General features: G+C 45.0%; 1 protein-coding gene across 1 annotated transcript; it reads left to right on the top strand.

Moving 5' to 3' along the window:
* The first annotated feature begins 242 nt into the window (after positions 1 to 242).
* ncstn (nicastrin) lies at positions 243 to 19,967 on the top strand. Its single transcript, XM_083653327.1, has 17 exons — positions 243 to 319; positions 1,852 to 1,953; positions 3,606 to 3,729; positions 5,303 to 5,424; positions 6,651 to 6,796; positions 7,191 to 7,335; positions 8,308 to 8,426; positions 9,087 to 9,239; positions 10,501 to 10,605; positions 10,828 to 10,905; positions 12,475 to 12,644; positions 12,839 to 12,947; positions 14,344 to 14,445; positions 14,708 to 14,795; positions 15,803 to 15,975; positions 17,964 to 18,191; positions 18,786 to 19,967. The coding sequence occupies exons 1-17, from the start codon at positions 262 to 264 to the stop codon at positions 18,906 to 18,908; spliced, it is 2,145 nt and encodes a 714-aa protein (XP_083509453.1). The 5' UTR covers positions 243 to 261; the 3' UTR covers positions 18,909 to 19,967.
* Positions 19,968 to 21,681: the final 1,714 nt, after the last annotated feature.

Below are 21,681 nucleotides of genomic sequence, written 5' to 3'. Positions count from 1 at the left end.
TCATCAGTGTCTAGTTAAAATTTGATATTAGGCTCTGTGGTGGTGGTGTCAGTCTCCAGTCTCCACAGTGTCTATTAGCTCAACCTAAAGTCAAGATAAATACGGTACTGTTAGTTTCTTTGCCGCAGCTGAAAAAAAAGGGCTCACAGTTCAGTTGCCATTTTGATGAGGTCGGTGCTTTCCGAAGCGGAACCAAACAGCGGAACCCGGACGCTTCTCGAGTCAACACTTCCTGTGTTTTTTGTTTTTCAAACCAGGAAGATGGGTTTGCTGTCGACCAAATGGGTTATTAATTTAATCGTTTGTTGCTTTCTCATCGGTAAGTTGTATTCTGACATGTCTTTAATTTTCATATCAAGACGTTTGTTCATTCGCTGAATACGTTTGTGCTTCAGCCGGTTACCTTGGCAGGGTTCTTTGTGTTTAACTAGCTGCTCAGGGGCTAGCCGAATGCTACGTTAGCTAATGTTAGCTAAAGCTTGCCTTGCTCCCTCTGCTCTGTTCAGGTCTTTGTAAGTTTTATTGCGGCTTACACATTTCATAATGACACTTGACGTGTTCCCGACAGCAAAGAGTTTACTAGTAATGTAAAATATCATCTATTGTTGGTGAAGTCTGTTACATGACTTCTGTATTAGCCTCTAGCCAGCAGTCACACAGAGATTATCGACTCTGCCCTGAAACTCAGCATCAGCGTGACTGCTCGTGATTCCCCTGGAGCGGCCCCGGCGTCTGGAGCCCCGATACTTCCTCCTCCTCTGCTTCACATGACGCATACAGTCTATTATGTTGAATAGCCTGCTTCAATGTTGCCCTGCTGGTTTTTAACCTTTAATCAAAAATATAGAAATTATATTTCGGGGTTTATGGAAGCTTGCACACAAATGCGTCTCTGCCAAAATATAGCCTGCCCACACTTGACCAGTGAAATATATTTGCTTTATATGGTGTCACTTTTCCAATTGTTGTCCCATGCTAAACGAAATATGTGGCGTTCCATCGCTCAAAGGCTTGGGTACAGGGATGATGGTGTGCGCCTTTACGCACAGGTGAGGCCTTTACGCACAGGTGAGGCAGAGGCACACTCTGAACCACCAGGCGTGAGCCATCTGGACGGCAGTTTACCTTCCAACTATGCTACCCTGACCCTGCTGCCATAGGCATATGTGCTATTTGTATAGAGACAAAAGAATAGTGGAGTAACATGGAGAAATAGCACATAATAAAAAGTGATTTAAACTAACTCAGTGAAGGATGGCGTCTTGTAGTATCAACTTGATACTATCAAGTCTAGATTTTAGGAATGAGCTTGAGTGCTTTTACTTGTGACAGTGTTGTAATCGAGTCACGATATCTCGAGTCTCTGAGTTGAGTCCGAGTCATCAAAGAAGAGTCTGAGTGGAGTCAGATTACCTGAGTCAGAGTCCAGAGTTACTGAACATAGCATTAATGTAGGTGGAACACACGTGCCTGCCCTTGCACAAAATCAAATAAGGTCACTGTATTTTAATATAGCTATCAATAGCTTATGCCAAATTATTAGGGCATATTAAAAAAAAGTCTTTACAGTTAACAAGCCCGAGTCTCCAACTTCCGAGAGCGACTGCATGAATGCTCAAGTCCGCGTCATCAGTGCTCAAGTTAGTCACGAGTCCAGGACTCGATTCCTACAACACTGATGGTGACAGATAAGGCAGGCTACTTGTCGTTTTAGGTTTTGTGGGCAACCAATGCCCACACATCTATATCAGAAATAAATAAATAAAATTGCTGCTGTCTTGGTCACAAATGTGCTATATGATATTGCTGTCCAGTGTCCATATACAGTTACAGTACTGTTTTCCCTTGCAGGTGTCAGCTGTAATTCAGTCGAACAGAAGATTTACGTGGAGCTCAACAAAACTGCCCCATGCGTCCGGCTGCTCAATGCAACGCATCAAATAGGTTGCCAATGTGAGTGAACTAACAGAAGAGTGACACACACTTGACACTTGAGTAACACAGATGTATTGTAAAGTTGTTGCAACATCATAGATATATGGTGTGTGTGTGTGCACTAGCCCTCTATCTCTGAGTGCCAGGACTTTTCAGTTGCCTTTTGTAGGAAAAATGAATTTTATTGCCTCAAGATAAAAAAGATTTTTTTCCCCAGAACATTCCTTTTACTGTGCGGTTGCTCCAGGCACTTCAAGTCGGGAAATATTTAAACTGTAAGAAGCACTTCTCTGGGTATCACACTATGCTATCAGCTCTTTGACTATCAGGGTTAGAAGTGACTTTCTGGAAAATGAGATCAAGGTACTTGATGTGCAGATAGAATAGGCATTTATAGAGGCAAACGACTGCTTGTCAAAAGCCATTAGTCTATTATGTGGTGCTGTCATACAGATGTTGCCGGTCCAGGGGCATTATTGCTGCCATAGCAGGAAGTGTCTTTCTTTGGCTGCTAGTTCAGAGAGGTTTGGTCGTAGACTGATAAGACAAATTGGCATCTGTGGATTCTCAGCTTTCAGTTGACATCTTGTTGGACTCTTACTGGTGCAAACAAACAGAAAACAAGCACGCATTCGCTAAACTAATAGCTGCGACCAGATATGTGAATTTCCAAAATGCAGTGTAACAACATCCACTCCATTGTGATGTCATCCACTCCACAGTGAAATTACCCACCACCCCCCTTTTAGCCAACTAGGCATCTTGCGCGCTCGATTCCTAGGCACGCCCGCTGCATGGGCTCGCCCATCGTGCAGCTCGGCTGCTGCGTGGCCTTGCCTGCCCTATTTGGCATGCGCGCAATGTCTCCCCTCTCTCTCTCCCCCTCTGTGTCTCCCTCTCCTCTCTCTCTCTCCCCCTCTCCTCCTCTCTCTGTCTCTCTCGTGAACCTCAGACTGACATCACTGATGTCATCTGATGACATCATCACTGAACTATAGCCTCAGGGCAATTAGTCTTAGGGCAATTAATCTGCCCTAATTAAAAAATCTGGCTCCGTCAGGTCACCCACGCGGGTGCTCTTTACACCCCCTGAAAGTTTCAGCCCGATCGCACGTAAAACGGCATAGCTGTGGCCGGACAAAATTATTGAAACAGAGACACAGAGTCCACATTGCCAAATTTATAGATAGATAGATAGATAGATAGATAGATAGATAGATAGATAGATAGATAGATAGATAGATAGGCATGAACGCACACACACTTGACCTCCGTGCCAAATCTCAGTCTCCTAGGGTAAAAACTGTGGCTGCTAAAGGGTGGTGAACTTTTTGTGGCCCGACCAACCAAGAGTGACTTATAGAGCTGCTGGCCACAGCTAAAAGTCCAACCATTACCTCCACTGCCTGCGGCAGTACCTTAGCAGCAGTACGGTAGTGCCCTTGAAAACCGGTAACATCTGGACTACAAAACCCACCTGCAGAACTTCTGTCTGCACTGCACCAAAGCGTTTCATCCCAGAGCCTCTCAGAACCTTGCCAGTACTTTTGTAATGATGTCTGGTGGACACACACATGGTTAAACTTGACTGCTGTGGGTTGTGAGTAAACTGGATAGGCAGCTGTTAGTGTACCGTGTCACAGCTGCTGATATTCTCTTCCTCTTCACAGCCTCTATATCAGGTGACGTGGGTGTGATCCATGTGTTGGAGTCGAAGGAAACCCTGGATTGGGTCCTGACCACTGGGCCCAATCCGCCTTATATGGTCATACTGGACTCCCCGCTCTTTACCAGGTACAATAACCCATGGTGTCATGTGGAGGGAGTGCCTGCACTGATTCTGATGACAATACATCTCACTTCCTCAAACACTCGATCTTTTCTGTGTACCTAGGCAAATAATGCCTACAAATAATTATTTGCATTTGTTTCAAGCTTTTTGGAGTCAGCAAATTGGTGGGTTGTTACTAGCACATCAGGAACATTTATATAAGCTGAATCAATGATAAGTTGTCAATTATAGTCCAAATTTATATATATATACAACATTGGTATTTAACACTTTGAGTGCCACGGCCCTTGGGCAAAAGGTGCTGTACTGTGCCACATAGGCCGCAATGCATTTTAAAACAGTCATATAATTTCTTTAATAATTACTATGTAAACACTGAACACGCACAAATAACGATGAGACTCTCTTCTATCACCTGCAAAAAAAAGTTTATTGATCCCATTTTCCGTTCTTTAGTTATGAGCCGGAGAAGATAGCTTGATTTGACCAAAAACAGCCATTTTTTTCTAGAAACCTGAGATATTCAGCCTTTTGTGAAATGAAGCATTTCAAGCACATCATTGACTCATTGCTAATATTTTCTGATGTAATGACACCTCAAAAATAATTTCCTTCAATAAAAGAGTGAAAACAAAGGAATTTTGTTTGGCCAAATAATATTTTTTAGCTGCAACCAGCAGCGGCTGGCCCCTGCGTGCGCAGACCCTACACCTTCTTGCTGGTCTTGATTTACTGCTGGTGGGCATCAGATAGCCTATTCTAGCTTGTTTGCTCTCTGTGCATCGAGCCTGCTGCAGCTGCCTGGGTCTGTTGTATGCTGTAGTGTCCTGCGTGCCCCCCCCCCCCCCCCTCCTTCTCCCCCGTTGTGGGAGGAGTGTCTCTCTGGGCTCTGCTGTGGGTGCGTTTGCTCTGCGTGTGCTTTGCACTGAAAAGTCAGCTACATCCAGCTTTTTTACAGCCGCGTGTATTTGTCACCAGCTCCCATGCTTCCAGTTGAGAATAATAACAACTCCACATGCGGATGGGCTGTAGCAGCGGACGGAGGTGCTCAATTGTGACAGCAGATTGGCTGCTGCAGGGGCACAGCTAACGTTATGCTTCAATGAAGCAGCTGCATACGGACGGATGCGATGCGATTTCCTTTTCCCCAATGACTTCTTCTGTGTGTTTTACTCCACGTTCTCTCATCTGGAGAGCGCTGTCGCCACCTAAGGGTTCTGTAAAATAGGTTAGACACATTCAATAGCTCTCATATTGTAAGAGGCGATGTAAGAGGCTTAGATCGACACCCCCCCGTCAAAAAAACTATTTGGAGTTATTGACGCCATTTGGCGTCGCTGGCACTCTACGGTAAATTTCTCTTGACGCCATATGGCGTCGCTGGCACTCAATGTGTTAAAGTGCTGTGATTGCCTTCTTGTGCTCATTGTATTGTGGTGAATCCCTCCTCTCTGGAACTGAAGAAGAGCATATTTGCTATCTTTGCTAATAAAAGTATTTGATCCATTTTCCCCCTGTACATGTCATGTGCTTGTATTTATTTCCATGTTCCCGTGCCCACCCTCTGCTCCTCAGAGAGGTCATGATGCAGCTGAAGAACGGCTCCAGCAGGGTGGCGGGGGTCGCTGTCGTGGCCCCAATGACAAACCCCACTGAGGGCTTCTCTCCGCACACCACCTGTCCCAATGACAATACAGGTGAGTCGGTGGGGGTCTGCATGTTACCACCTGTCCCAATGACAATACAGGTGAAGTGATGTCATCAGTGACATCATCACTGAACTATAGCCTCAGCCTTAAGGCAATCAGCCTTAGGGCAATTAATCTGCCCTAATTAAAAAATGCGGCTCCGTCAGGTCACCCACACGGCTGCTCTTTACACCCCCCTGAAAGTTTCAGCCCGATCGCACGTAAAACGGTATTGCTGTGGCCAGACAACATTCTTGAAACAGAGTCCACATTGCCAGATTTATAGATATATATACGGTAGATAGATACAACAGGTAGTTTCAGTCAAGCAATCAAAGTGGTCATAGATGCATTCCAGTCATGCTGATAATTGGGCGGAGGGCTTTAAACCGGTCTCTTTACTGTTGACCGTTCATTCATCCATCCAAATGCAATATCTTCACCGGTGATCAGATTCTGATGAAACTTGGGATAAATAGTACACTGAGCTGCACTCAAATTTTTTTTTTTTTTTTTTTTATGCCAATTGGCCACAAGGGGGCACTACAATTACTGGTCAAAACAGATTACAAATCAGAATCAGAATCACTTTTATTGCCACAGTATGCAAGTTACATACGAGGAATTTGTCTTAGTGTCTGTATGCAGCGTAGCGGTTACATCAATATACAGGGATAAGAAGTAGGAAGATAACTAACGGCAATCGCAAGGTTGCAAGTGCAATCAAATCGAGTCAATATATACAATGTGTACATGAGTGGTGAAGTGTTCTGTGGATGATAAATATGAATTTACGTTGGATTTACATGAGATTTACAGACTGAGTTAAATATATGTTAAATAGGCAGTGGATTTACATGAATTTACAGTCAGAGTTAGATAAGAGTTTACATTGAATGTACATGAAATTTGTTTCATGAAATTTGTTGTTGGATGGCTGAGGGGACTTCATCATCTTCATCACACACATGACCATTTCCTTGTCTGCATAAAGCACAGCTTCTTGTCGTGCTCAATAGGAAAATGGAGGTAGTAACTATGCTAACTCTTGCAGTAATCAGGGAGCTAGATAGATAGCGATCTCTCTTGCTTTCGACTATTTTAAATTCGTATCCATTTGCACGACTTTGAAAAAGCAGCAAGTATAAAAGCCATAATACTACCAAGCTCTATCACTGCGCTCTTTGGTATTACCGCCACTGACAAATTGTCTCTGTCTGCACTGTGCCCCTCAGGTGTTTATTCAGAGAGTTATGATCCAACCATGGCTCACTGTAATGTGACGGTGTGGAACCCGAGCGGGAACGGTATCTCCTACGAGGAGTTTGACTTCCCCATCTTCTCCCTGAAAAACGACAGCGACATTAAAGTCATCCGAGAGGTGAGCATGACGCAATCGCACGAAGCTCGCCCGCCGTAGACGACGACCTAGATGCTGGTCTTTATGTCTGTTAATCCTATTTAATGTGGTTGCTTTGTACTTTCAGTTCCAGCTGTGTTTAACTTGTCGCTACGCTAACATAGTTGTCTGATTCGAAAATTTAGATGGATTCCAGGAAGATTACCTCTCTTGCCTCTGGTGTTAGCTACTGTAATATAAATCCTTACTTAATTACGACAACATCAGAGCTCAGTTTCTCCTTTCATTCCTGAGATTAGGTTGCAATCAAGATGATAATTTTTTACCCTGAAGCCAGAATGAGTGACGGGTTGTGGCTTCTTGACCTCGAGAAGAATGTGAAAACTCGTGTGTTTACGTGTTTCTCCGCTAACAGTGCTATTCAAAGCATAACCGCGTGGTGAACGGCAGCCTTCCTGCATACCCGCTGTGTGCCATGCAGCTCTTCTCCCACATGCACGCCGTCACGGACACAGCCACCTGCATGAGGAGGAATGACATCAACTTCAGCATCAACCCAGGTGTGTACACACACGCACGCACGCACGCACACACACACACACACACACGCACGTCTATCAACAGGTGCCCAATGGCAAAAAAAAAAATCCCTATCAATGTCTGCAATGCAAGTACATAGGAAAGAGAACAATACAGCCAATGTGTGCATGCACTATGCACAGTCTATGGCACTAGGGAAGACGCTGCATTATGAATTGCCATGCTGTACATGTGAATTCCACTTTCTACATAATTGGCTTTTCCAATAAATCTCAGGGATAAAATGACACAATGGTAGAATTGATCTGTTTTAAACATGTATTCAGCAAAGTTTTTGTGTTAAAATACCGGTAAGTGCTAAATGGCTCTATATTCTGACAGCAATCACTGAAATAGAGTGTTTGGTCAGTGACTTGAAACCCCCCCCCCCCCACCCCCCGCTGTCCTCTATCTCTCTCCCGTAGTCCTGCATGCAGGGCGGACGTATCTCCGCAACCGTAACTCGTATAGACATCGCGATCTGACCTTCCGTTTCCCAGAAAATGTCAATTTTGATCCAATCAGAGAAAAGTCGACATTTTCTGGGAAATGGAAGGTCAGATCATGATTCTTATAAAGGACTATTATGTATTTTTTCACCCCGAATCCAACATCCGTAAGTCTCTACGAGTTACGGTTGCGGAGATACGTCCGCCCTGCCTGCAGGACTGCAGGAGAGAGATAGAGGACAGCGGGGAGTTGGGGGTTTCAAGTCACTGACCCAAACACTCTATTTCAGTGATTACTGTCAGAATATAGAGCCATTCAACACTTATTTTAACACAAAACATTTAAAGTAGTGGGAAAAAGGCAGTCTCCTTGACCCCCCCCCCCCCCCCCCCCCCCCCTCGAAGTAGTCAATTTGAAATTGTAGTGTTGTTGTTTTATTTATTTATTTGTTATTATCTCTAACCAATATCCATGTCTGTATCCTGTCCTCTATCGCCCTTTAGAGATGGTATGTGACCCATTGGGTGACTTTAATGTCTGGGCCTCTACCAAGCCTCTCAACAACTCAGACTCAGCCATGGGCCACAAGCAGAACGAGAGCATGGTGATCGCAGCGGCCAGGGTGAGTGGATGGAAACGGCACATCTTCCTCTGTTTGTTTGTTTGTTTGTTTTTTGTTCTTTTCTCTCCCCAGCAAAGGCAATGGGGGTGAAGGAAACCTAACGCAATATTTCACAATCACTATAGTAGAACATTTGTTACTTTCATGAAAACCATTGAATTGCCCGGCCGCTAGCTGCAGTTACCTCACTCACTTTGGAAGCCAAGTGAGCTTTCCAATTTGAGCGGTAGGTCCAATAAGTCATAATGTTTTCCTGTGCTTTGTGTCTTCAAGAAATAATTTCCCCAGCGTTCACTTATTAAAAATATGAGCTATGAGGAAAAAGCCTAAGTGTAAGTGCTATCAAAGCAGGTAAGGTTAGGACTTTGCCTGATTATGAATTCATATTGAGATGTGCATTTACAAAAAGTAATTGTTGTACATAAGTGTAATATCGCTCCTTATGAAACGTGTGCAAATGGTTTATCGTTTTGCTGAACTGTAATGCATCGCAACTAAAGCAAAAGACGAGATGGGCTACATTCCTCCACACTTTGATTTATGGAGCCATGATGTAGACCATGCCACTGTGTATGACCTCTCCTCTCCTCTCCCCTCTCCTCTCCTCTCCTCCCATCCCCTCACCTCTCCTCTCCTCTCCCCTCACCTCTCCTCTCCTAGCTGGACAGCAGGTCGTTCTTCTGGGAGGTTGCTCCGGGAGCAGAGGGTACAGTCACAGGGTTCGTCACCCTGCTGGCGGCCGCTCACGCCCTGCGTAACATCAGCCAGGAGGCCCACCCTCCACGCACCATCCTCTACGCCTTCTTCCAAGGGGTCAGTCAGTTCTTTCAGATGACACATTTTCACATTGACAAACCCACATCCATTTTTAAATGGCGGTTCAACTGATTGCGATTTTGTTCAATCTATGCTATGTTAGCCCCTGTGTTCAGTTGGCACCACTCTTTTTTATGATTTTATTTATTTATTTATTTATTTATTCAAAAGAAAAAAGCATTTGCTATAAGACTCAAATTTAAAAATGAGTTTGAAGTGCAGTGCTCTTTTGGTAAAAGTTGTAGTAATTTTGACTTCTTGCACTTGGGAGTGTTGGAGTGCAAAAACATGCCAAGTTCTAAGATTTATCTAACGTGTAAAACAGCAGCCAATGTTGTAAAGATAGGTAAGTTAGGTGTACACGGAGAATCTCTTGACAGTGCTGCTGGCTTGGCTTCTTTTTCTTATTTTCAATCAAATGGACTCGCTGCTACTTGTTTCTTAGCCTGTTTTAGCGCTCAGTCGGCCAAGTGTTACAGGTTAATCAAAAGACAGCTCTGCACTTCAAACGATTTTCAATATTTCATCATAGCACCAGCAGGAGAAACAACCTAGCATCTCCCACAAGTATCTGTCAGAGTGCTCGTGGCTAAAAGCGTCAGTCTGCTGGGGCATATTCTCACAGTTGTTTATTACAGTAAATGTAAGTGCATTAGAGAAAGTGATGTTATGCCGCATTTCCACCGCATAGATAGTGTCGTCTCTACTCTACTCGCTTTTGGGTAGTACCTGTTGGTTTTCCACCGCAAATAGTGCCCACCCCCACAACTGGTCGTCATAGCGACGCTATGCTGTGAAAACTGTGTATATAAGGAGATAGCCTCAGAGGCTCCCTTTTATAGCAATCCATACAGGTCCAATTAAAGCCCCTACATGGAACTTTTAACTGGTTATGAAATACTGGTGCCACTGTATGACCTTCATGAGCAAATGAGACCATCAGCGAGAAGATTGGCTATTTCTGAATAGTTGACTGCTGAAAATAACAGGAGAGTTTGGGAAATCCTATTGTTACACACGGGGTATGCTAACCTGGTAGCTACCACTAGCATATGTGTGCGCGCAACACAAGACAATTCTCTCTGTGACCAGTCGGCAGTGTTTTTACATCACGTTTCAGTAGTGCATCAGCCCGGGTTAGAACCGCCACAGAGGTGGTAGCCCGGTACTTGCCCAGTGGAAAGCCAAAAATGGCGAATCAAGACGAGCCGATACCGTGGAAATGTGGCTTGAATGATTTTCTTCCCGTTTGAAACAGGAAGCCTTCGACTACATCGGCAGTTCGCGGATGGTGTACGATATGGAGAACGGACGCTTTCCCATCGACCTGGACAATGTTCACTCGGTTGTGGAGATTGGGCAGGTATGTCTTTTATATTGTGTACAAATCATACGGATTCTAAACGGACCAATCATTTTCTGCGTGTGTATCAGATGGGTGGAGTTTACCTAATCATGACAGCGCAAAAAAGTGACTTACTACTCCTGTGATTTTCTAAACGTTGACACTCTTTGTACGTTGTTTGTGGTGAACCGTACTCTCATACATATTATGTTATCGTTCTGTTGTTTTTGCCCCCGCTAGGTGGGACTACGTAAGGACTCGAACCTGTGGCTGCACTCTGACCCTGTGTCCAGGAGGAACAGCAGCATCAATGTTCAGGTTAGTATTTATGTACTTGTTCATTCATTCATTCATTCATAATTTAGCCCAGTTTACCTCAAGGAGATGTCGTTAGAAAATGTACCATTAATGTGTTTATTACGCTGAAGGATGCTGAATGATATTTTAGAAATGCAACCTGCACTACAACTAGAATTAGGCAGTGTTGGGCAAGTTACTGAAAATTGGTAATTAGTTACAATTACTAGTTACTTCTCTCAAAAAGTAATTGAATTACTTTAAAGTTAATAGTTACTTCAAAGTAATCAGTTACTAGGGAAAATAACTTTTGCATTACTTGTAAAAGTCTGCCTCGATTGTTGATTAATGCACACATTATGTTAGTGTTGCTGTGCCACCGTGTGGCATTGAACATTCACTTATTGGGGATGCTTATAGCCTATCAAGGTCATTAGCCTCTGGGGCTTATAGCCTATCAAGGTCATTAGCCTCTGGGGCTCTGGCTGCAGCTGCAGCTCTCTCCCCGGACTAGGTCTGAGGATCAGAAACCGGATAATCCTCTGAAGTGAAGGATTCAGGAAGTTGTCCGTTATTTTCATCTCCTAAAGTAACTACCGGTAGTAACTAGCCCAGTTACCATTGTAGTAACTGTAACTGAGTTACTCAATTTGAAAAGTAATTAGTTAGATTACTAGTTACTGCAAGAAGTAGTTAAGTTACAGTAACTACTTTAGTAACCAGCTACTCCCAACACTGGAATTAGGGCTAAAAGAGGGACACTTTAAGATTGAACCCTAGCCACTCCATTTGCAGAATTCTTAAATTCATAATTAACAATACAACCCACTATGATTAAGTAATATAATATAGAGGGAGTGCTGTTGTACGGTATATCGTCACGATAAACACAGCCGTGACAATATCCAGTAACAACAGCAGGACCTTGAGTGTGATATTGCTTTTATACGACACTTGTATAGTATAAAACAATGCTATTTATCATGTAATGATATAAAAAAAAATAAGCCATTTCAGACAACAGATGATTTTTGTCTGTTATTTGTCTCTGGCAAGAAAAACATTTAGTTCAGGAATGCACTACCAAGTGTTGCCAAGCAACAGGTAAACGTGTTGCCTGCACTTTCCCAACTGCAAGCTAGCTAAGCTAATGTTAGCTACTTTGAGGTTAGCACAAATTATTTCATCGCTGTCCTAGGTGCAAACGCAACCTAATCAAGGTTACATTAGCTGTGAAGCGGAGTGATAATACATACAGAGTGAAGTGTCCCGTGCTGTTATACTAATGTTATACTAAATATCAGCACGGATGGAATGCCCTCTTGTCCAATCTGTTGTATCATGTAGAATATTATATGACCGTTAAGGAACTAATGCATTTAAGATCATTGAAAGTTCCTCAGGCATGAAGGGAGGAGCGACAGCCTCTGTCCTTTATTAGAGCAGAGTGGTGATGTTGCAGGACAACATGTAGTACAGTGAGTGAAAGTAGGCTACTGATCAAAGGTTTTGCAGTGTTTATATAACATTTAGGTTTTGAGTAGGAGTCCAACCATCAGCATCGCTCCCCTCCAATGTGTTCTGTTTCAGGTGAGGCAGCTCATAGACAACTTGCAGTCGGCTGCCACAAATCTAAGCTTCTCATTGGTCGAGCCCGGTGTCTCTCAGCCGCTCCCGCCCTCTTCCTTCCAACGCTTCCTGCGAGCTCGGCCGATCCCTGGTGTCGTTATCACAGATCACCAGTCTGCTTTCCAAAATAGGTGACTCTGGTTTTCTTCATCCCAGTGCTGTCATTTAACACTATTCCAGTTTATTGCAGAGCAGGCAATTAACTGACTTTGTCCACTGGCCATGATGGCTAATGGATTAAAAAAAAAAGTCATTCATCGCGTCCAGTGATCTGTTATAACTTCCATATATTTCTCCATGTTGAATATGTTTCTGCTGTGCGCAGGTACTATGAGAGCATGTATGATAACGCGCCATCCCTGAACCTAACCTACCCAGCCGACCGCAACCTGACAGAAGAGCAGCAGCTGGAGTTTGTCACCGACGCAGCTACGGTAATACACTGTTGGCATAAATCACAAACACACTCTTAACTCATTGAGTGCCAGCCACTTTTGGAGAACGGAAGCTCCCAGTGCCAGAGTTTCAGAGCGTTTTCAGTGATTTCTCGAGGCCCACAGAATATTGTGTGATATTACTATGTAAACACCGAACACGCACAAAGAACGAGGAGACTCTCTTCTATCATCTGCAAAAAAAAGTTTATTGATCCCATTTTCCGTTCTTTAGTTATGAGCCGGAGAAGATAGGCTGTTTTGAGCAAAAAGACAGTTTTCAAATTATAAGCTGAGATATTCAGCCTTTTGTGAAATGCAGCATTTCAAGCACATTCACTGACGCTAGCTAATATTTTCTGATGTAGTGACGTGGTGTAGTTCTGTGGAGCCTGCGTGCCCCACCCCCCTCTCCCCGCCTCAGCTGCAAACTCCTCCCCACACGCACCCAGTCTATTTTCGGAGCCTCCGTTTTTGCGCCGGGCAGCTCCCGGCCGTCTCCCAGCGCGACAAGGAAATGCCAAACGGGACTGCAGGGATAGGTTTGGCCCTTCGGCATCGGGTGCTGCCTTTCTGGCGGATAATCATGTGGAGAAACTATATGCAGACAGACAGACAGAGGCAGAGGAGCTCAGTTGTGTGCGCGGATTGACTGATGTTCGCAGCCCGACGTCAGCTGCAGACAGAGCAATCTATATGGCTCTGGCTGCAGCATGCATCGGCTTCTCTTTGATCACGGCTTTTTGCTGCAGTTTGCGGGACCTTTCTGTAATCTGGAGAGCACTGTCGCCACCTAATGAGTCCGTAAAATAGGTTATACACACCCAATAGCTACAATATTTGTACAGGAGATACAGAAGGCTTTGATCAACGTCCCACCGTCAAAAAACGCAATTGACGAACATGTTCGTCCTTGGCACTCTACGTTACTAAACCAATTGACGAACATGTTCGTCCATGGCACTCAATGAGTTAAACACTATTGTTGTTGAGCACAGAGTCGAGTTTCTTGGTGGCGACGATAACTGCAGGGTTCCCATGCCATGGGTCCTTGAAATCCTTGAACGTTTATGAATTTGAGAAAGAAAAAACCAAGGCCTTGAATGATTTTGAAATTAGACATGACTAGACGTTGGTAATTGAAAGTACTTGAATTTATTTTTCTTTTCGTTTTTAAATTAACATTAGCAAAGAGGCTATGTTCCACTGTCGACACGTGTGTCTCCTGCCATCTGAATGTGCGTCCTTGTTTCACGTGCCACCTGCCTCGAGAAAGTGCGAAGATTGGATGTTTAAGAACAAGGTGTGGGAACGCTGTAACTCAGTCTTGTTGTTTTTCCTCTATGTGTGTGTGTGTGGGTGTGTGTGTGTGTGTGTGTGTGTGTGTGTGTGTCAGGCTCTGACTGAGGTGGCCACCATGACGGCCCGCGCTCTCTACAAGCAGGCAGGTGGAGCAGACGACCAAGTGCTCAACTCAATCAATGCAGACCCTCAAATAGTAAGACTGGGGCCCTGGGAACCAATCAAATATCTGTTCAAGATATAGCTGTCTTACTTACACGTGTTCTTTTGAGCTTTGTTTTTATCTCTAGCTCTTCTCTGTAGCGTTATAACCTCTTTCAGACGAGAACAGCTTTCTTTTGCCTTTTCTTTGTAAGTCTCTTATTGACTTACGTGTGTGTGTGTGTGTGTGTGTGTGTGTGTGTGTGTGTGTGTGTGTTGCAGAAGTGACCATGTCTGTCTGCTTGTCTCCCGCTCAGGTGACCCAGATGCTGTATGGCTTCCTTGTACGGTCAAATAACTCCTGGTTCCAGGCAGTAATACCCCCAGAACTCAAGAGCCTTCTGAGTGAGTTGGGATGTACCGTTCATTAGTTTCTTAGTGTCTTTGGGGATGTTTCAGATGCCACTAATACCATTTTGATGAGATATTTAGTTTTCCATTATTGAGGCAGTATACAAGCTGAGAGGGAGACCGAGTCGAGGAGACACTAGAAAACAAGCGCAAATACCTTGAAGCCCACAGTGCACTGGTGTGGCCATTCAGCCTTATGGCACTTTAGGCAATGTTTTGGGGCTACCTCAACAACACGGCTAATCGTTTCCAACATGGAAAATGGTCCTACCGCTAACTCTACCCCCTAACCACCCACATCCCTTCAACCACTAACCTACCCACCCCTCAATCCCCGACTCACTACATCCTTCCTATCTAGCTATGGCCTCTTTTCCCTAGCCCCGCCCCCCTTTCCTGACCATGCCCCCCTCCCGCCACCCACATTCCCCTAGCCACTCCCCATACCCACCCTTCAAACCCTGACTCTCAGTCTACGACCTACCCAGAGCCGTGTAAGAAGAGTTGCGACATCTCCATTCACTCCAATGGACCAGTTTTTTTTACTCTCAAGAGTTCCAGGTCCTGGATTAAGCAGCACTGTCGCGTTGCAGCAAAATGGACAGTTTGTGTTGTACTTTGAAAGTTTTTTTTTTTTTTTTTTTTTTATCAAATTGTACATTATCAGCTTTATTTTAGCATGGAAAAGTAGCGCGAGACCCATTCTTGGCTGTTCATTGGCTAATGAGTCTCCGCTGACACCACTCTCTCTCTAGAGGACACTAGACCTACCTATTCCCTAGCTCCACCCCTTCACTAAACGTCCATGAGTGAGTGACTGACTGACTGACTGCCTCAGTGAGTGAGTGTCCTGACAGGGGCATCTCCTGCCCCTGGCCTGGCCTGCTGCCAGAGCCGCGGGGGGGGGGGGTAAATCGTATTTGCCTGCGTGTTTTTGAGCGCTACACTGTCTCCAGACGCAAACATGATGTTTTGTCCGCCCTGCTCCGTTGTCCCCTCAGCGAAGGATCCACCAGAGTACTACGTTGGCGTGGCTCTGTCGGCCAGCCATGCCCGGACCTCCACGCGCCTGGTCCAGTACCTGCTGGCTAACCTGACCGGCACCGCCTTCAACACCACCCAGCCCAACTGCCTCCTTCAGAAGATGGATGACGACGACAAAGAAAGCACAGATGTAAGACGGTGCAGTCTGCCCTTTGTTTCTACATTCCCTCCTTTTCCATGGCTTAATACCTCCGCCAACGACGTTCTGTTTTCGGGTGTCGTTTGTTTGTCAGCAGGATTACCAGCAAACTACTGGCCCGATTTTCCTCAAACTTGGTGGAAGGGTGTATGTAGCATGGGCCACGGAAGAAGCCATTACATTTTGGAGTGGATCCGACTCACGCAATAATAGCACGAACAAGCAATAATAGCACGAACAAGCAATAATAGCACGAACAAGCAATAATAGCATGAACAAGCAATAATAGCACGAACAAGCAATAATAGCACGAACAAGCAATAATAGCGGGCCTTGGCAGAGGTCTGCGCTCTCCGAGTGCCCTTCTAGTTTTTTTATGTTTCCATTTTCAACCCATTTCATTTTTTCTTCTTAACTCATTGAGTGCCATGGACGTCTTTCGACGTCCAATTAAATAGTGACGTAGAGTGCCACGGACGTCTTTCGACGTCCAATGCGTTTTTTGACGGGACGTCGATCAAAGCCTTCCGCATTTCCTGTACAACTATTGTAGCTATTGGAGGTCTATAACCTATTTTACAGAACCCTTAGGTGGCGACAGTGCTCTCCAGGTTAACAGAAAGGCAGAGAAAAACAGAGAATAAGTCGTTGGGGAAACGGAAATCGCATCGCATCCGTATGCATCGATATGCATGAAGCGTTTTAACGTTAGATGTGCCCACAGCAGCAGCAGCCAATCTGCTCCCACAATTGAGCTCCTCCATGTCCGCTGCGACAGCCCATACGCATGATCAGCCGTGGAGTTATTATTCTCAACTGGAAGCATAGGAGCCGGTGACAAGCACACGCGGAAGGCTGTAAAAAAGCTGGATGTCGCGCACCCTTCACAGTGCAGAGCAAATTCAGCAGAGAGCCACCTCCCATACAGGAGGAGTGTGCAGTTGAGGCGGGGCGGGGGGGGGGGGGGGGGGGGCACGCAGAGCAGCACACAACACTGACCCAGACAGGCCCAGGCAGCAGGACAGGGTTGGCAAACGCAAGCCAGAATATCCGATGCCCACCAGCAGCAAATCAAGAAAGCAAAGAAGCTGCAACCAGCAGCGCACGCAGGGGCCAGCGCTGCTGGTTGCAGCTAAAAATATTATTCTGCCAAACAAAATTCCCTGGCCTTCACTGTTTTATTGAAGGAAATTATTTTTGAGGTGTGACTACATCAGAAAATTAGCTTCAGAGTCAGTGATGTGTTTGAAATGTTTAATTTCACAAAAGGGCCATTATCTCAGCTTCTAGAAAAAAAACTGCTCTTTTTTTATCAAGCTATCTTCTCCGGCTGATAACTAAAGAACGGAAAATGATATCAATAAACCTGTTTTTGCTGATGATAGAAAAGAGTCTCATCGTTCTTTTTGCGTGTTCATTGTTTACATAGTAATATCACACAATATTCTGTGGGCCTCGAGAAATCACTGAAAAAAGCTCTGAAACTCTGGCACTGGGAGCGTCCGTTCTCCAAAAGTGGCTGGCACTCAATGAGTTAATATTGTGCTCACTGAAATGACTTTCTTTTCTAACTCCACTCTTCTTTTCCTTGCTAGTTTTCCTCATGGTGAATGGCGGCTGGGCGGGGGGAAAGCGTGTTTCAATTATTGCACCTGTCAAGTGCGATTTCCTTCCATTTCTGTTTGAATGTAGTACAAACAAACCTGTATTCAAAATGTAAATAGCTGGATGTGACACTGGAGGGAGTGTCTTGAAATGCCAATGGGCGGGCAGTTTTTTGTTCCAGGAAGTGAGTGAAAGCAAAGCACAGTAATGGTTGAGTGACTGGTATTGATCCACAACCCTATCAACCCGCTGCAGATACTGTATATTACGGTCACATTGTGCTACGGAGCAGTGAAAATCTCACGTATTGTCCTTCTTAAAGAAGTTGTAATCCTAAAAAGTGTCTCCCCCTCTTCCTCCCCTGTCTCCTGCAGATGTTCTCCTACCTGTGGGTGCAGGGCTCGCTGCCTGCTCCCAACAGCACACAGCGCGAGGGCTTCTGCGTGCGCTCCTCGGTGCGCCTCTCCAAAGCCGTGTCCCCGGTCCTCGACCACGAGCTGAACCTGCATCAGTACAGCTCCAAAGACTACTCCACCTGGACGGAGTCACGCTGGAAGTTCATCAGAGCTCGCATCTTCCTGGTGGCCAGTCACGACCTGGAGGTGAGCCCCGCCCTCTGCTGATCTGTGACACACTGACAGAATAGACTTACACTGATTGATTGGTGTTTTTGTTTGCTTTGTTTTTCTTCTCCATTTGACCTAAGCTTTATTTTACCGGACAGTATCTGCTTCTCCTGTCCGATAACTTGCGAATAATTTCACATTTTTGTATTTAAAAAAAAAAAGTTCTTAACCTGTAGTTTATTCACACCTGAGTCTAAATTAGTATGGATTTTGTCATTGTGATTTATCTGCAGACTAAGCCAATCTTGCCATAACATTTCACGTGGAGCAAAAATAAAAATGCTGTTTTTTGCTCAGAGTGACATGTTTTATGGTCACTCATGATTTAGTAGGTGGCTGGTTAGCTTGGTTCCAGCCTTAAAACTGGTTATATAAGGATCTTTCTAAATGTCTATGGAGAAAATGAATGGGGAATTATTTTCCATCACGGGAGCTGAGGAAAAAGTGGATGGTCATGTTGAGCTCTATAGGGGGCGCTCACAGAGTGTTTTAGAAGGAACATTACTGTTAAACAGCCATTGAACTGGCTGGAGCGGGCTTTAAGCGTGTCACTTCCTGTTCCCCTCCTAGATGCTGACTCTGGGCGTGGGTGTGGCCATCCTGCTATCCTCCCTGCTGCTGACGTACATCATCAACTCCAAGGCCGACATACTGTTCAGCTCGGCACGGGAGCCCGCCAACGCCACCTACTGACCAACGCGCCTTCAGAGGGGCTGCAAACCCACCACCACCACCACTACTACTGCTACTACTACAACTACTACTCTCCCAACCAACCAAAACACAGGGCCTTTTCTAATAAACACACAAACAGGTACACAGACAGCTTCGACGCAGCAGAGCAGCTTATCGACGACTATGACGACGACTCGGCGGTGATGGACTCACTCAGGTGAGGCGGGACACAAGGACTGGATCGGCCTGGATGGATCTGGACTCATCAGGGTCAGAAATCACTGGTCTGGCTCCAGTGTAAATGATGTTCATATTTCTGTTTTTGATTTAGTTTTGTTTTCCTTTTTATTGTCAAAGAATGTTTCGTTCACTGTACCATGGGATAGGCACTAAATCATTTGACCATTGTTTGTGTGTGTGTGTGTGTGTGTGAGAGAGAGAGAGAGAGCTTTGTGAGAGATTGTGATGGTATGTGCAATAGCTGTCTTTTCTCCATCTGTAGTTAACTTATCAGTCATTTCTAATCAAAAGGAACCACTTTGTTGGGAATTTGGGTTGAGCTGATGAATGAATGGTCAAATTAAAAATGAAGGTTTGGCAAAATCTGGAAATAAGGTGTAGGCCCTTAAAAAGTTAGAAGGTTTTACAAAGTGTGGAAATTGATGAAAAGTATCATTGTACAGTCCCAGTACACATAACTACACGTTTATGTAGTTGTAGACTCACTGTAATTTCACATATTGTGATATTTGTGTCCTCTATAGGGATCTGATCTGGCCTAGTTGACAGACACTAGCCACGAGCAGCCAAAATCTTCAAATCCTTTCAGGAAATTAATTTTTTGTTTAGAACGTTTTGGGTGTTTTGAAACGGAAAATGTGTTTAAACCCTGACTTACGCTCTTTTGGTTAGTAACTTTTCACAGTGTTTCTTTTAATGATACAGATACTTTTGAAATGTTTTGATGACACCATGCAAGAGGTTTTAATGTGATGATGGATATTTGTTTAATGACCGGAACCAATGACCAACTGGGGAATAATTGCGTGATGCCTTGATAAAGAAGAATAAACATGGCTTCTTTTCCAGTTTTTCCTTTTATAGTGATTTGAGTTCAATGCAAAAATGGACTCGACTGAAAACTAATGTCAACAGCCTATTGAGAATTTATTTGACGTTTGGGTCTAGAGAGCTGTTGACTTGCATAGGAGTATCTGCAGATCCTGAAACGGAAGCTATTTGTGATTTCCACCTGTAACCACAGCAGAGAGGGCACTGTTTCCCTGCTGGGAAGTGGAAGAACATGAGGGGAGTCATAAACCAAAGTAAAAGTTAAAACAATAATTGATTTAACTAAAACTAAGGGAAAATAACGACAACACAAACTATAAAACAAACTTAACGGAACAAAAGGTGCATCGGTGAGGAGGGAGAGAGACTGAACCGTCTCTAAGGTCTTAAGCCCAATGAGTGCACAGGGCCTAGGTGCACCCAATCAGCCTAAAGGACCCCAACACCAGGCTCCTGCAGGACGGGGCCATACCAGGAGAGTGGGAGGGTCGTCACACTTCATGAAGCCCATGACCAAAATAGTCATACATTGTGTCATTGTGTTATGGTTGGAAATATAGTGAAAATAAATGAGTACCTTTTTTGCTGGGGACCCCCTGGAACCCTCTCAAGCAGGACCCCTGGGGGGCCCACTTTGATAACCGCGGCTTATAGAACCATAATAATGGCTCTAAAAACCTACTGATTTGAGGCACTGAAACACTTGATTCTTGACGTTTCTTCAAAATATATTTGAGTACTACCACTATTACTCCTGGCTGTCACGATACTGCACAGTCATATTTACTAGTGTATAGTGTAGTAACGTATCGTAGTAATAATAGATGTGTTTGGCTGAAGCACAGCCCGGCTCCCAGCAGGCCTTGAAGTCTCTCCAGGGAAAACAGAGGAGGGGCCAAACTGGAGCGGAGGCGGGGCGCGCTGCTCGGCGCTACGGGCTGGGAGGAGTGGGAAGAAGTGGAAAGTGAGAAAATACCTGAATGGACAATCTGGAATAAGTAAGTAGTATTTTTTCCCCGATGTGTAAATTGTTTTGAAACGCCAATAGGCGCCGTGTGGATGTGTGCGCGCCGTTATAACGCCGCGAGAAAGCGAAAGGGGGCTTCGGGGGCGCCGGGGGTCTCATGTTTCCCCCCAAACAATAGTCGGGAAGAAGAAGACGCGACGGTCGCGTTTGAAACCGCAGGGAAGTTTAGGACCCTCACAGGCCCCATTGTTGTTTTCAGGCCACGTAGCGTTAAGCTAGCTCTCTGGAGCCATCATCTAAACATGCGAGCGACAATGTGATCTATATTATGTGAGCTAGCAGAGATGCGCCTGGAAGGAACAAGCGCGTCCACTTTGTATTGTAGGCCAAACGCGGTGGCTTTCCTCAAGTCGGAAGAAGACTGCTCTGCTGCTGGGCATTCAGCACAGCGTCCATTCATTTAGACCAGGCGTCCCGTGTGGGAACGCAACGCCAGGGGAGAAAGGAGAGGATCGTCCGGATCATTTAGCAGCACCAGGACGCGACAGACAGACACACAGACAGACAGTGGGGCCTGGGAGTCTCGCCATTGTCCTGCCAGAAAACACCCTCCTTTCCTCCTGTTGTAGGTCGCATAAACTCTGTATATCCTCGTGGTTGACACAGTAAGTAAATAGTCTTCAGTAGATGTGGAAATGGTTGAATTATTGATTGATGCAGGCAGCTCGCCTCTGGAGCCTCGTTACCACAGTC

Source organism: Poromitra crassiceps (genome assembly GCF_964638095.1).
Source record: "Poromitra crassiceps genome assembly, chromosome: 17".
NCBI lineage: Eukaryota > Metazoa > Chordata > Actinopteri > Beryciformes > Melamphaidae > Poromitra > Poromitra crassiceps.
The sequence above is the reverse complement of the archived record's forward strand: the minus strand, read 5'-3'. Positions and strand labels throughout refer to the sequence as shown.

What these genes read in the sequence shown, in the direction of transcription:
- ncstn (XM_083653327.1), top strand. Translation starts at nt 262, where the DNA reads ATGGGTTTGCTGTCGACCAAATGGGTTATTAATTTAATCGTTTGTTGC. An exon ending in GACTCCCCGCTCTTTACCAG is followed by an intron (nt 3,730 to 5,302) that starts GTACAATAACCC and finishes TCTGCTCCTCAG; the next exon opens with AGAGGTCATGATGCAGCTGA. An exon ending in CGGTTGTGGAGATTGGGCAG is followed by an intron (nt 10,606 to 10,827) that starts GTATGTCTTTTA and finishes TGCCCCCGCTAG; the next exon opens with GTGGGACTACGTAAGGACTC.